The sequence below is a fragment of the Pinus tabuliformis genome, chromosome 2_1, assembly GCF_031772625.1.
Source record: "Pinus tabuliformis cultivar Carrire ecotype Pingquan chromosome 2_1, CPIR1, whole genome shotgun sequence".
NCBI lineage: Eukaryota > Viridiplantae > Streptophyta > Pinopsida > Pinales > Pinaceae > Pinus > Pinus tabuliformis.
This window is the reverse complement of record NC_142299.1, coordinates 223,580,416-223,594,876: the sequence shown is the minus strand read 5'-3', so window position 1 is coordinate 223,594,876 and position 14,461 is coordinate 223,580,416. Positions and strand designations below refer to the sequence as shown.

The 14,461-nt window shown below is 38.4% G+C and overlaps 1 protein-coding gene across 1 annotated transcript in view; it reads right to left on the bottom strand.

The window, feature by feature from the left end:
- Positions 1–14,461, bottom strand: part of LOC149199545 (COP9 signalosome complex subunit 2-like) — a 208,056-nt gene that overhangs the window by 132,590 nt on the left and 61,005 nt on the right. Inside the window, exons 3-6 of the mRNA XM_089399404.1 lie at positions 11,412–11,490; positions 10,960–11,200; positions 10,796–10,870; positions 10,515–10,649 (exon numbers count right to left, since the gene is read on the bottom strand). Of these exons, the coding sequence (XP_089255530.1) occupies positions 10,515–10,649; positions 10,796–10,870; positions 10,960–11,200; positions 11,412–11,490 (530 nt within the window). The remainder of the gene's footprint in view (positions 1–10,514; positions 10,650–10,795; positions 10,871–10,959; positions 11,201–11,411; positions 11,491–14,461) is intronic.

Sequence of the window (14,461 nt, the reverse complement as noted above, 5' to 3'; positions counted from 1 at the left end):
CTCTTATATATAGGGTTCACAAGGTGTCGAATATTCTTTCATGAGGCCGACTTGTTCCTTTATGTAGGCCGACTTGTTGCTACTTGTTTGACAAGATCTTGGAGGGTCTTTTACTTTATTTTGACTCAAATAAATTTTCTTTACAATATGTAACATGCCCAAAAGGGTCTTCCATACATGAAAATGACTCAATTGACTTGTAGACTCAATGACAAGCCCTAAAAGCACTCAATGGGTGCTTGCCCTAAAATTAAATTTCCCTTGAGCATGGAACCCATGCCTCAAGAATGACAACTAATAAATTTATTTTTATCTTTACAACAAATACATAAAATCATGATTACATCCATCATTATGAAGACCGAACCTAGTTACATATTTCAACAAGGAGTACATCTCCAACACCTTCAGAGACTTGTGAGCCAAGGTGGTCATCAGGAGAGAGCTCACTGCACCTCATAACCCTCAGCAGAATGGTGTGGCTGAGCGTAAGAACCAGAGCATTATTGGAGCGACCGGGGCTATGTTGCATGAATAAGCGCTACCTATGTTTCTTTGGGCGGAGGCATGCAACACTGTGGACTTTTTGCAAAACAGGTGTCCACACAAGGTGCTAGGTAGAGTCACACCAGAGGAGGCTTTCACAAGCAAGAAGCCTAGTGTGTCTCACTTCCGAATCATTGAAAGCCTTGTTTACAGCCACATTCCTTTTGACAACCGGAAGAAGAAGATGGAACCCACAGCAAAGAAGGGAATTTTCGTGGGCTACAGCAAGACATCTAAGGCATATAGGGTGTATATTCCAACACTCAGGAAGACAGTGACTAGACGTGATGTAAAGTTTGAGGAAGAGAGGGCTCTCGAGAAGTCCTTGGAGTGAAAGCAGGGTGCAGCATAGGAGGAGGAGCAGCAAACTCCCAACCAAAAGGCTCAGCCAACTTCTCAGGCTTCATCGCAGCCAATTGTTGGGAAGGTCGACCAACACGCAGTTGAGGAGAAAGCATAGGAACAGGAGGAGATAGTAGAGTTAGAGGGTCCCACTCAGCCAGTGACTCCCAGTGCAGAAAGAGGACAAGCCAAGTGGGTAGATCGGTTGATTAGGGAGGCTTAGGAGAGAGTTGGAGCCCCCAGCTCCACATTCAAACAGAGTAAAACAACCACAGAGATATGTGGGGTACATGGCACTTATGATTGAGGTGATAGACTCAAAACCTTCTTGTTATAAGGAGAAAGCCTCTCAGCAAGTATAGTGAGATGCCATGGTGGAGGAATATTCCTCTACCATGTAAAATGATGTCTGGGATATTGTGCTAAGACCAGTTGACAAGTCAGTGGTTGGTTTACGTTGGGCGTACAAGATTAAGCATGCAATTGAAAGGAGTGTAGAGAAGTGTAAGGCTAGATTCATGGCCAAAGGGTTCTATTAGGTCGAAGGGATAGACTATGATGAGACGTTCACACCAATGGCCCGATATTTGTCAATTAGTACTATTTGGCAATTGTAGCGCATATGGGGTGGAAAATCCACCAAATGTACGTGAAGACCGCCTTCCTTAACAGAGTTGTTGAGGAAGAAATATATGTTGAGCAACCTAAGGTATTTGAGACTTTCAGCAGAGACACACATGTTTGCAGGCTGAAGAGAGCTCTTTATGGGCTCAAGCAAGCACCGAGGGCATGGAATGCTTGGATAGATAGCTACCTTCTCAGTTTGGGCTTCACCAAGACTGAAGTTGACCCTGACCTGTACTATATTGTGGTTGAGGGACAATCTCTTATTCTTTTGTTATATGTTGATGATTTGATATTGACAAGGGAGAAGGAGCTCATTTGTGACTATAAGAGAGATCTTGTAGAAGAATTTGAGATGAAAGATATAGGGCTTATGCACTATTTCCTTGGATAGGAGGTTTGTCAGCGTGATGGGGAGATATTCTTGGGACAGAGTAGGTATGTGTAGAAGATTCACAAGAGATACCACATGCAGGATTGCAAGCCCAACACCACGCCTCTAATCACAAACTGGAGGAAGGTGGATGCTACCAGAGGTGAGAGAGTGGATCCCACTCTCTATAGGCAATTCATAGGGTCGTTGATGTATCTAGTGAACACACGACCAAACATTTGCTTTACAGTTAACCAGTTGAGCCGACCAGAATGCATTGGGTTACTACTAAGCACGTGTTAAGGTATCTCAGGGGCATAGCAGATTATGGGTTGTTGCACAAGCAAGTTGATGGAGTGAGTCTTCAGGGATTTACAAATGTGGATTGTTTCAAGGGGGGGGAGGGGGGTGTTCAACAAATAGGAAGAGCACTTCAAGTTGTGCTTTCAATGTTGGGTCAGCAGTTGTTTCATGGTTCAATGGGAAGCAGAGATTAGTAGCACTGAGCTCAGCTGAGGTCGAGTACATGGCTACCATCTTAGCAACTTGTGAGGCTATTTGGTTGAGGAAGCTACTTGTTGGGTTGTTCAATCAGAGGTTGGAGACCACAGTCATAAACTATGATAATCAAAGTTATATCAAGCTCTCTGAAAATCCAGTGTTTCATGACCGCTCCAAGCACATCAAGATCAGGTACCACCATATCAGAGATTGTGTTCAGAGGGGTAAATTCAGACTTCAATACATACCTATAGAGGAGCAGACAACAAAAATCTTGACCAAGGCATTGGCAAGGGGAAGATTTGTCTACTTCAAAGATAAATTGGGTGTAGTACAAAACACCTTCCTCTGAAAGAGGGAGTGTTAATTGAAGTTAGAGATGGAAGGGTTCTGCTAAATTTAGCAAGGCGCTAAATTTGGCAGAAGGACCCACAAGTGAAGCTAAGGCGCACTTATATTTTCTCTTAATTTTGAATTTGGAAAATTCTAATTTTCCTATAGTTAAAAAGTAAATCAATCTCAGTTATTCATGGAATTGATGGGCCAGTTCGACTTGAATTCAAAGGGTCCGTTCGACTTGAGTTCAATGGGCTAATTCAACTTGAGTAGATGGGTTAGTTTGATTTTATCGAAAGGGAAGTGCGCAAACTTGGCTAATCAGATTATGCACTAGAGACTTGTGTGTTTTAGCTCAGCAACAAGAGGTTCCAATTTAACGCGCTAGGGTAGAAAGACAGAGGTTGAATAACCTCAATGATTTATTCAAGAAGTGCGCTCATTGTCAAATGCTGAGTGAGCCTGTGCAGGAGGGCCGAATAACCTCTACGAGTCTACAACTGCTTATGCAGAGGCATAGTTGGCTTGAAAGACACAGAACAATATGTTGAGGGACAGTGAATTGAAATGGAATTTTTCTTAGTGTTTATAATCAATTTTCTGGGATTTTTGTTGAGCAAAATAATAATAAAGCACACAAGTTGGCAGGATTTCCCTAGTTGAGGTTTCCTAGGTAATTTTTGGTATTATTGTTTATTGTGTGCTTGTGTCTTCATGATTTTATTTTTTTATACTATTATTTGTTATAATACTCAACATATTTAGTAAAAAAAAGTTTGGAGTTTAGTTTTTCGGTTTCCTCATCTGAGAATTTTTTATTAAATTCGCAGTTGGGTATTAGAAAGCTAACAATTGTAGAAAACTCATCAATGGATCATCATGACACCTCATCAAGATAGAATGACAACTGTATTCTCAGACTTTGTGATTGTCTAGGGACTCTCAGTCTAACATTCCCTCCTCAATCACAAGTCTAAATAATTGTACCAATAACCTTTGTTATCTTCATCTCAAACTGTTGAACTGAGTTTCAATGAAGATACGCCTGAAAACCCACCAATATTTATATATCTAGAAGTGATCAGTTGCTATGTTTGAACAGTTTCGTTGAATATTTGAAATGATTTTTGGTTGAGGAGACCAGCTACTATGTTGGAATTCTTAATTTGCTGACTGAATGTTGATAAGACTTCAAAACTTGAAGCCTGATATCTGATGTTCCACCCTATCAGGTGCAAGGAGAGAAGTTTTTCAATAGTTCATTTTTGGAAAGGATCCAAGTTGGGGCTTTGGATTCTTTAGGTGGTGGTTTTTCTAGTTGACCACTAACCATCTTCCATGGAAACTGGTGGTTTATGGTTTACCACTAACCAATCTTCTTTGAATAATGTGGTGGTTTCTAGATGACCACTAACCGATGCAACTTGATTTGAATAATGTGGTGGTTTTTGAAAGACCACTAACCAATCCTACTTAAATTGAATAATGTAGTGCTTTGTAGATGACCACTAACCTATCTTCACTTCATCAATTTACTCCTCCCCTAAAGGTGTAGGAGAGTCTCTTCTTGAACTCTTGTCTTTACCTTTGATTTGACTAGGCGATAAGGCTGATGTAGTTTCTTCACTTCTTGATTCCATCTCCAGGAATTTATCCATCCGTAATTAACTGTCTTTTTTGCCTTATTCTACTTTCGACATCTTTCTAATAGGTGATTTGTCTTCTCATAATGAAGACAAGGATGGAGATCAAAACACTAACTCTCCATGTGACCATTTCTCTGACAATGTTGGCACTTTTATCAATACTCTTAGTTTCATCAAAGAAATCCTACACTTACAAATTGAACTGGTTTTGAGAAATATGTAGTATGAATGTTGTTTTCTTTAGTGTATCCCATCCATGTTGATTTCTATTGAATGAGATTTCTTCCCAATGTATGATAACCATCTCAAAAAGACCATTTTCTTGTTCTTTTTCTTCTTCACAATTGATGTTAATGTTGATATCCTATGCTTCATTCATTGATTCCATTAAGTCATTTGTATCACATTGTGCATCAATCACTTGTATTATGTCTCAGCTATCACAAGTTACATCAACTTTTGCCATTATTTCAACTGTATCACATGTTGCATCAAACTTTGTATCACATGTTTCATCAATTTTTATTATCAACTCTTTTGTGCCACAACTTGCATCAACTATCCAAAAGAATTCATGTGTATCACAAGATGCATTAACCTTTTCTATTAGATCTTCTGTATCACAAATTGCATTGACTTTCACTATAGACATTGCATTAATCATGTCATCAATTTGATCCTACTTTTCTCTTAATTTAGTTTGAAGTGCATCAAACAATTGGTCCTTCATATATATTTCGTTTTGAAGATCTTTTATAACTGCTAGTGTGTCAGCCATTTGATCAATTATGGTTTGATTTTGCTTTAATTTCCACTCAAGTACTTTGATTTTATTATGTAATTCATGGTTGCACTCTTGCAAATCTTTAATTTCCTGGGAGGCATTTAGTAGACATTTTCCGCCTTAACACATTTTTCACTTAACTCACTCTCTTGTACTCGTTCCTTGATCACAATCACTTGATTTTTATGTTACTTAAGGGTGTCGGGTACTACCTATCATGCACCCTAAATTTTGATTACAATCTTGAATTTGATGACACACTTGAATTTAGTTACAATGACTTGGATTTTGATAACAATGATTGACTCACTGGACTTGTCCCCCTTCAAGGAATTATGTGCTAATGCGCACAAGAGCACACAATTTTTCCTCGGACCCTCCTATTCAATTTCAAGCAGAGTTTATTACAATTCATTTTGACTTGAAAGGGTTTAATATTTTGTCCCTTGCAATGCTCCAACCAATTTGATTTTAATATCTTCTTACTTTGACCAACTTCACAATCACTTGTCGAAACTTGTACATAAACACACAAGTACAAGTGTCCTTAGACCCCCTTATTCAATTTCAAGGTGGTCTATCTTGAGAAATCAATGCTTATAGTAATTAGGGTTTGATTCCTCTTTCTTGATAATGATTGGTGAATTATGTTGGCTTCATTTACTTCTTTATTAGTTTATCTTTCATCAAGCAATTACCAAATTATATTTATATGAAGACCACAAGAACAAGAGACACAAGATGTAGGCACTCAGCTAGGGCAAAACCCCTTCAAGAGGAAACCCAGTCCAACTCTTCAACTAGTAGATTCAAATCAAGATGAGACAATCCAAGACCTCTTAGACCTAGACAAAGACCTCCTCCAACCACCAAGTCAGCCCTTCCTTCCAATAGATGATCCTTGTCAAAGTCTCCAAGTGACAACTTCCCAGTAGCAGCTTCAATCTAGAATTTTGGCCCCCAGCTTCAGATTTTTGGCCCCCAACTTCAGAATTTCGAACCTACAGTAGACTCAGAAATTTTGACCCCTAGCAATTGCCCAGAAACTTTGCACGTGTGAGAGATAGATAGCCCAAAAACTCGAATAATGTCTTCCTAGCTTCTTTCGTCCTTCTCCAACTATTTCGCTCTCTTTTCCGCTTCTCTTCCTTCAAGATCGAACTTATTGAGTGAGTGCTACAAATAGGTCGAACTACCTCTCTATATATAGCCTTTTTGCTAGGTTGAATTGCCCTGATGTAAGCTGACTTCATGGGGACAGGCCCCACTTGGTGTGGAGGTAACAAATAACCTTTTTGACTCAAAAATAATTCCTTTTACATGATACAAAAGCCTAAGAAGGGTCTAATAAAAATGACAATGATTCTAATGACTCAAGACAAAACCTAAAAGCCTTCAATGGAGACTTTGACCTACAAAACATTGACCCAAGCATGAAACCCATGCTTTAATAAGTCATTTTCTTTAATAATAAAATTTATTTTGAAAAGTACAATTATGAAGACCGACACTAGTTACATTCTTCAACAATCTAGGACAAGAAGCAGAGAAAATAAAATTTTATTAGAGGATCTCTCTCTTGCGATTACAACGATATTCAAAGAGAGAGATTCAGCATTCAACATATTCTCTTTGACAATGCTTTGACAAGTCTTCACTAGTTTTCTGACCACCTTTTGCTTGCACTTAATTGAAAGTTGAAACCCAAATATAGCCCTAATCACACTGGCTTACAATCACCTTTAAAAAAGGGTCTACCAAATTCCTCAATTCTTAAAACTTGATACAATATTACCCTCATAAAAAATGTTATCACTCCATAATCTTCTTTTCACTCTAAAGTAACATTACATTAACTTCTTATCTCTCCAAAGAATATTTTAATAAAATATTCTTTATATATATATATATATATATAACTCCGCCCTAGCTCTACATAACTCTTTCCCCTTTTTCTTTCAATATAGCAGTTTTAAAAAAACATATAAAATAACTCCTACACATAATCTTACATAACTCTTTCCCTTTTTTTTTTTAACATGCCCCTTTAAAAGTACTTATAAAATTTCGTGCATTATAAGAAATATATTCCATTTAAAAACAAAAAGGCATTTGCAAAAAGGTTGACTTTTTTGAAAAAAAACTAATGTACGAAATAGCATGTATGTCAAAGAGAATATTGTGGATAATAAATCGATTGTGGAGATTTCTTTCTAGTTTTTTCAGGTAATCAAAACATGGCCAATTCGCAGATCTTCGACACATCAATCTCTGAAATTTCCACAATTTACAAAGGCTACCCGATTCGTTTGGTAAATTAAAGATATCTCTGACTCGTTGATCGTGGGGTTCCCTACTATCAGTGACAACTATCCAGTAAAATGGCTGATTGCTACATGTAAACCGAGCCAACTACAAATGAACAAAACCCAACTCTGAAACTTTGTCAACTAAATTAATGTTGAACTACAAACTCGCCAACACATATTTGTTGCTCAGTTCCTGAAAATGATGGGGCAATTTGAAGTTCCAAGCCTCAGTTTGGCATTGCACATAGTTTCGGACACTATCCATAACTCCTCCCACAGTTATTTGGTGAAAATGAATAGAAATGCAATCCATCACATCACAACTACTTGTTTGGCATGTATCTTCCATTTGCTAAGCTTCAATAATCACAAAATATGGGGATTGAAAATTATAGCAGATCTCAATTGCAGAAGGTAATGCCCATTAAGAATTGACATGAGCGCATATCAATATGAGTAGATTTGTCGAGCGTCAGTACTTTGACAAATTTTTAGAGCTCATAATATATTTTGAGATATTGAGGCAGGTGTGAAGACGTGGAAACAGATTTTGTGGCAATGGAAGGAAAAATTTACCTAACAAAGGACTTAAATTGATCTGCGCTTGAACGTACTTTCCAATTTTTAAGATTCGACCTCTGCACCGAACCTGTTGCAAGTATATGAGCAAGATCTGCCACCGCAATAAATAACAGCACAAAAAATTGTCACAAGGCACCTTTTGTGGAACTCTTATTGGGTCACCGCAAACCCTAAGACTCTCCTCTAAACCAAAATGCCATTGGACATTGTGGGTATTTGATTTGTTCTAGCAGGGTGAAAGAGAGTCGTTCAAGGCCACCTTTCCTCTTAAATGTCGCGAACAATTAGAATTCTGCAAAGAGATCAGACAACGGAGAGCCCTGCAGAGGTTTTAGGGTACTATAACTTAGCCCCATAGCTCTGGAACACTGCTAATACGCTAATGTTGTCCACCTTAACATGGAACCTTACGCGAGATGCTCAGACCCGCTTTATTGCTTCCAACAATAAGAATGAATAGTTTTGATTCAAATCTCGGGTATCACACTTTCTCAAAAAACATTGGTTGGCTATTAACCTAGCAGCTCTAATAATATCAGCTACTCATAACTCATGCCATGGCTCTGATAAACCTCACTGCGACTCTGATACCATGTTAAGAAATGGCCAGGAGTGAGACACATGCAAGTGGTGAAAAAGGCCAAAAACCCATTTGTTGTTTTGTATTGATCTCAACATGTGAATTTATAATACATCAATTGACCTTCTAGACCTAGATCACATTGACAACTCATCAGCGGATCATCATGACACCCTCATCAAGATAAGAATGACAATTGTAATCTCGGACTTTGTGATTGTCTAGGGACTCCCAGTGTGACAACACTATCAATTACTGCCTCATTAATGAGGAGCCCCGTTCCTTGATTGAACCCAAGGGCCCATATCCCATGGATGGAGAACGTGCACAAGCAACAAAACCTAGAAGATGAAAGTCCTACTGCAAAAAGTGTCCAAAGCATGACTTATAGCAAGGTAAAGAACAAAGTTACAAACACATCCCTAGAAGAGGAACGCCATACATTGCAGGAGGTTTAGTGAAGGTAATATGGCAAGACAGCAGAACACCTTACCTTGGAATTCTGTTGGAATTATCAGAGGATAACACACTTGTAGTCTTATACTGAATTATGGTTCCATGTAAAACATTTCTTACAATGAAGTCAAAGTGAAGCACAACTAACATGCAAATAAAAAAATAATCCTGCTAAAATGTAGACTTTCCTATAGCTGCAAAAGAATGAATTCAGAAAATATTGTTGGATATTCAACTAGAACCGGCTTTCTTAGACAAATTTATCACAACATACTCATTATCCCCAATGCACAGTTGAAAAGTATAAAGTGGCTCTTGATTTCTGTAGCTGTTGGAGGTCTTCTTATAGCTTTGTGTCTTCAGCATGGAGAAGACTTCGATTTGCCTCTTCGGGTGCTTGCATGAAAAGTATAACTGATTTTTTATTTCTTTCCTAAGTATAACTTAGGAAAGTTCAGTAATTAATTATTGAGAACTATTAGGCCTAAGTCTAATGATAAGTTACTTTATTTAAGTGACTTAGACAATATAATCTAAACCATGGATCTCAAGTGATCTTGGGATTTAATCCTAGCCATTGATCACTTAAGAAATTAGGGTTAGGGATTTGGCCTAATGAAATTATAAGGAAGAGGGAAACACACATTATTATTGTTGAACGCTTGAGCAAGATATTTTCTCAAGAGAGAGGCTCGACTCGACTGAGGAGGAAGAGGAGAAATTTGCTAAGGAGATTTTGGGAAAAATTCAGAGGAGCCAAGTTGGAAAGAGAGAGGGCCGAGTACAGCAAGAGAAAGAAGGCGGGTTTGCTGAGTGGAGGCCAAGTACAGGCTAGACCCACAAGTGTGACAGCAATGGTGCCGTACAGCAGGCCGATTTCTTCTAGCTCGCAGTGAATTTTTGAAGTCGATTTTAGGAGGCTGAGTTATAGGTTTCCTTGCAGCAGTAAAACTTGTGTGTAAAAATTTCTATGTGGGTTTAACCCAGATTTTCCAAATTTTAATAAAAATGGCAGAGAATTGTTTGGGTGAAGCTTCATGCTTTTGCATGCTGTTGCATGTCTGATTTCCCATAATTATTTTCCACTGCAAATTAATTTACTGGGTTAGAATATCAGTGTATTTATTTTACAGCAAATTTGGAATTTATCTGAGAGATATATTTTCTAGGTTTTGCATTAGTTGTTGAGATAAAATAGATCAGAGCTGATATTAAAATTCTAACAGTGGCTAACAGAAAAAAATGAGTTATCATAACAAAGACGATATCACATTACATTCAGAAAGACAGAAAAACAGAAATCATATGGAACAAGAAGCAGAAATAAGATAAATGCATGGACAAATAAAGAGCAGGGTCAAGACCGAAAAAACATGCATCAGCAAACATTTTTTTGACAAAATTAACAACAAAAGGCTTCAAACAGTCAAGTTACCTTTAGTTTCTTATTGTTCTTAGTTTCAGTGTACATCTGGATCTCAATTGCATACACCTCCAACAGCTGGGTGCCCTTTTTATGGTCATCTGTTCCATCCTCTCTCTGACAAGATCGGTGAAGCTCCTTCACTGTCTATGAAAGAGGAAAGAAAATAATTGTTCAGCCATGTTGCTAACTATTCACTCAAGAATCTAGTCCACTTGCAATAGTAAATAAATAAGCATAAAGCAAAACACTAGGACAGACAGCAATCATATGAAACAGAATCATTTGTGTACCTTGTTCATTCGCCCGTACTCTCCTCTATTAAACCAGAGCTTGCAAAGCTTGAGATTTGTCTTGAACCAAAGCCTCTGTTGTGGCAGCTCCATAAATATTTGAGAAGCAACACAAAGTTAAAAGGACAACAACTACGGAACAACATAAAAATGTGAAACAGCACCTCATTTTTTGCCTCTTCAAGGGCCTTCAGTGTAGTTTGATAAAAATCTTGTAATAGATCAATGTTTTGACCGGCCGATCCAGAGACAAAATCGATGATATTATTTAAACACTTCTCACTGTAGTTTCGAGTCACAGCAGATTTAATGTATGTCAACATCTCCCGGTAAGCATCCATCATTTCTTTATAGTTTCCCAAACGATAATGCAGCTTAACCGTTTGTTTCAGAGCCTTAAATCCCCTGATTTATAAGCAAAATGATTATTTCCATGTTCATCATCACCTAGTATAAAACCAAACAAAATGTAAATCTGAGATAAATGAATGTTAGTGCGCATGCACCCTGGTATATTGTTTCTGTTGCTCAATGGTCGGAGCAGGGCATTAAAATAAATCATCCTCTGTAGGCTAAGTGTCACAATAAAGTTTGACATGAGAAAGAAACATCTCACCACTGATCTTTTTCAGGTTCCATCCTGACAACATCGGCAAAACCAGAAAGGGCAGCTTGAGGATTGGACTCCACCAAACCTACAATGAAATTATGCATTATCAACTTGTCTCTCAAACCAAGATACATGAAACTGAGCATAAAATGGCATCCAATGCATTATCTTTGAATATAACATCGCTATAGGCTCTTTTCTTTCAGACTCACTAAAATGATATGCTGCAGTTTCAGGTATAAATTTATTGGCAAGCAAACCTTACTAGTCCCAGTATTTTTTGACTTACTAAAGTCAAATGCGGCAGCTATACATATTGATGAAAAAGCAGATGAATCAAAATAGATCCCTCCCAAGTGGCCAACACGCTACTAGAAACGGGGACGTTGAACCACCCAGTAGCCATTAAGTCAGGCCAGATAGTTGTTCAATGTAAGCAGGGTCCCACCTCTTGATAGGGACGTAGGTCTAGCCAGTATTGTGTGATAAGCAAGCATTATATCAACAAAACAGAAAGATGAACCAAACTAGTGCCAATGGTACATAAGATAAGATGAGACAATTTTATTAATGTCCAACATATAACCACAAAGTAGGTCAATTAAACTATAAGATGCATCCAGTGCAAATACAATGTAGGGGTGTGAAAGCAACAACTATATCAATGTTGAAGCAAAAGAAAAGAAAAAGGAAGGAAGCATAACTAAGTGTCAAGCTAAGTCATTCACTAACGAACTAAACACAAAAAAGTACAATGATTTAGCAGAAAGGTCGAAGCTTAAGATCCCAATGCCAAGCGAGAGAGAGGAGGGAGGATGTCAAGCCCTGCAAATCTTGATGATCAAGGGTGTCGAGGAGGCAAGGTACCAGCTTGTTGTCAAAGTCGTCAATTACTATGACAGGGTCGACGCAATAGTGGATAATGTCCTTCAAGGAGTGACCAACATTGAGCAGATCTGGTTGTATGACCTTGGGAATGCATAGGAACAAGCAATCCAAGATTGGAAAAAAGACACTCCAAATAGAATTATGGCTACTCAATTGAAGCTAGAAAGTAGCCCACCAACAAGAGGCACCTCACACTAGGTCCATCTATAGCTAGTCTTTCTATTAGACTGATGGTGCTTTGCAAGGAAACTCCTCACAAGCCTCAAAGATGTTGATCAACCAACTTGTAGTATTCTAGGGCAATTTTGCACTAGGGTTTCATATGACACTAACGTTTCAACAATGTTTCTTCCTCTGATAATACAGTTATTGTATCCTTCAATTAACAATACTAGCTTTCTCAAATCAACAGAACAGTATTATCGCTCAATAAATTTAATCCTTCACACAACAATGCAATAAACCAACAATACAATGCCATTGTTCAACAGATCTACATAACTAAATAATCCATGCCAGAATAATGTTATAGATCCACACAATAGTATTATCCACATCTAATAGTGATAAATTAAACTAATGCAATAATACCCTAACCAAGAATCTAACCAATCCCCGAACTAGAAATCCTAAAGCGACTTCTGTCTGGACAAACTATCTCAGGTTTGCGCTTGATCTTTGTACAGCCAAATTTCGAGTATGATGCAAGTATGCCCTTCATGCTTCCGCAGAGTCCCTATTGCACTGTTACAATTTCACACCCTCCTTCAGGACTTTGGATTGCTTCATAAAACCCTAGATGCCTCAGATTCGCACTCCAATTTTCTTGGTCTGCCCTTCGTGCTTCCATACGATCTCTATCTCTTTGTTACAGGTCTGCACCCTCCTTCAGGACTCCGAATCAGTGGATCTTTGCTTCAGACAACCTATAAAGATTAACCAATGAAGATCGATTTGTTATAGGAACCACGAATTTGATTGCAAACAGGTCTTGCTCAACCTCAAAAAATACAGGTTCCATTCCTGTGGTCTCGGATCCTGCCCGAGATCAAACTTCGATGCTTACAACTACTTCAGGACAACCTTCGGCCTACTATAGAACAGCAAGAACACAGGCCTCAGATAGAGTGGGATATTTTTCTACCCAAAATTATAATTTGCCCTCAACAATTCGACAATCTAGAAAGTGCCAACCTCAGGGACTGCGGCCTACTTCAAAACGAACTATTTACCAATCACACGATCTGCCCAGACTTTAGTTTCATAAAAATACTCATCCAACCTTAAGGTGTTTAAAACTTTGCACATATTTTGCTCATAGAGATAATTCGTTGCTCCTTGATATGAAGAAAAACCTTGTGCTAGAACAAAGTAGACAGATAAAGGATGCAAAGAAACTTATCAACTAGGGTGGAATCTTTCACCACTGAAATTGATAGGAGAGAAGGGGTATTAAAACCCTCAAAGCTCAGCGCAAGAAAACAAATGATCTGATCCACACATCATGATGATGATTTGATCTCAACTCCTCTCTATTGATAGATTTCTCCATGGCCTTCAAAATGTAAGGGATTGTGGGTGCAACCCCTAGTTTTGGGTTCCTTTGCCCCAGTCGACCCAACTTTTGCCCCAAATTGGGAAAAAATTGGGTTTTACCCCTTTATCAAGACTATAGCCTATGGCGTCAAATAGGTTATTTTGTCCCTCATTAACCTTCAATTTGAAGAGGACATTACAGTCCCCCCTACCCGAAATTGCTTGCCCTCAAGCAATTGCAGATTTGGGAGTTGTAAAATTTGTTCTCCTTCCCCTGTGGCGTCCTCCTCGCATAGATCCTTCCACCTAATAAGATATTCTAGAATTACTTTCCCTCTTAACTTCTTTTCTCTACGGCCATGGTTGTCTTTGGAATCAATTTTTTGAGGTTCTAAACGACGTTCTTTCGAAAAAAAGCTAAACGTGAGTCATTAACTAACATTTGCAGTCGAAAGTTGTAATCCTCGAATGGATCTTTCTAACAAGGTATAGTGCGCGTCAAACGAAGATCGTATGTCAAAGTTACAACCCCGAGAAGTTGAAGTTGATGTACCAATGTACCCCAACGGGGCCCACAGTTTTGGCACTTCATCTCCTAGGGTTAGGTTTTTAGATGTTTAGGGTTTTTCATT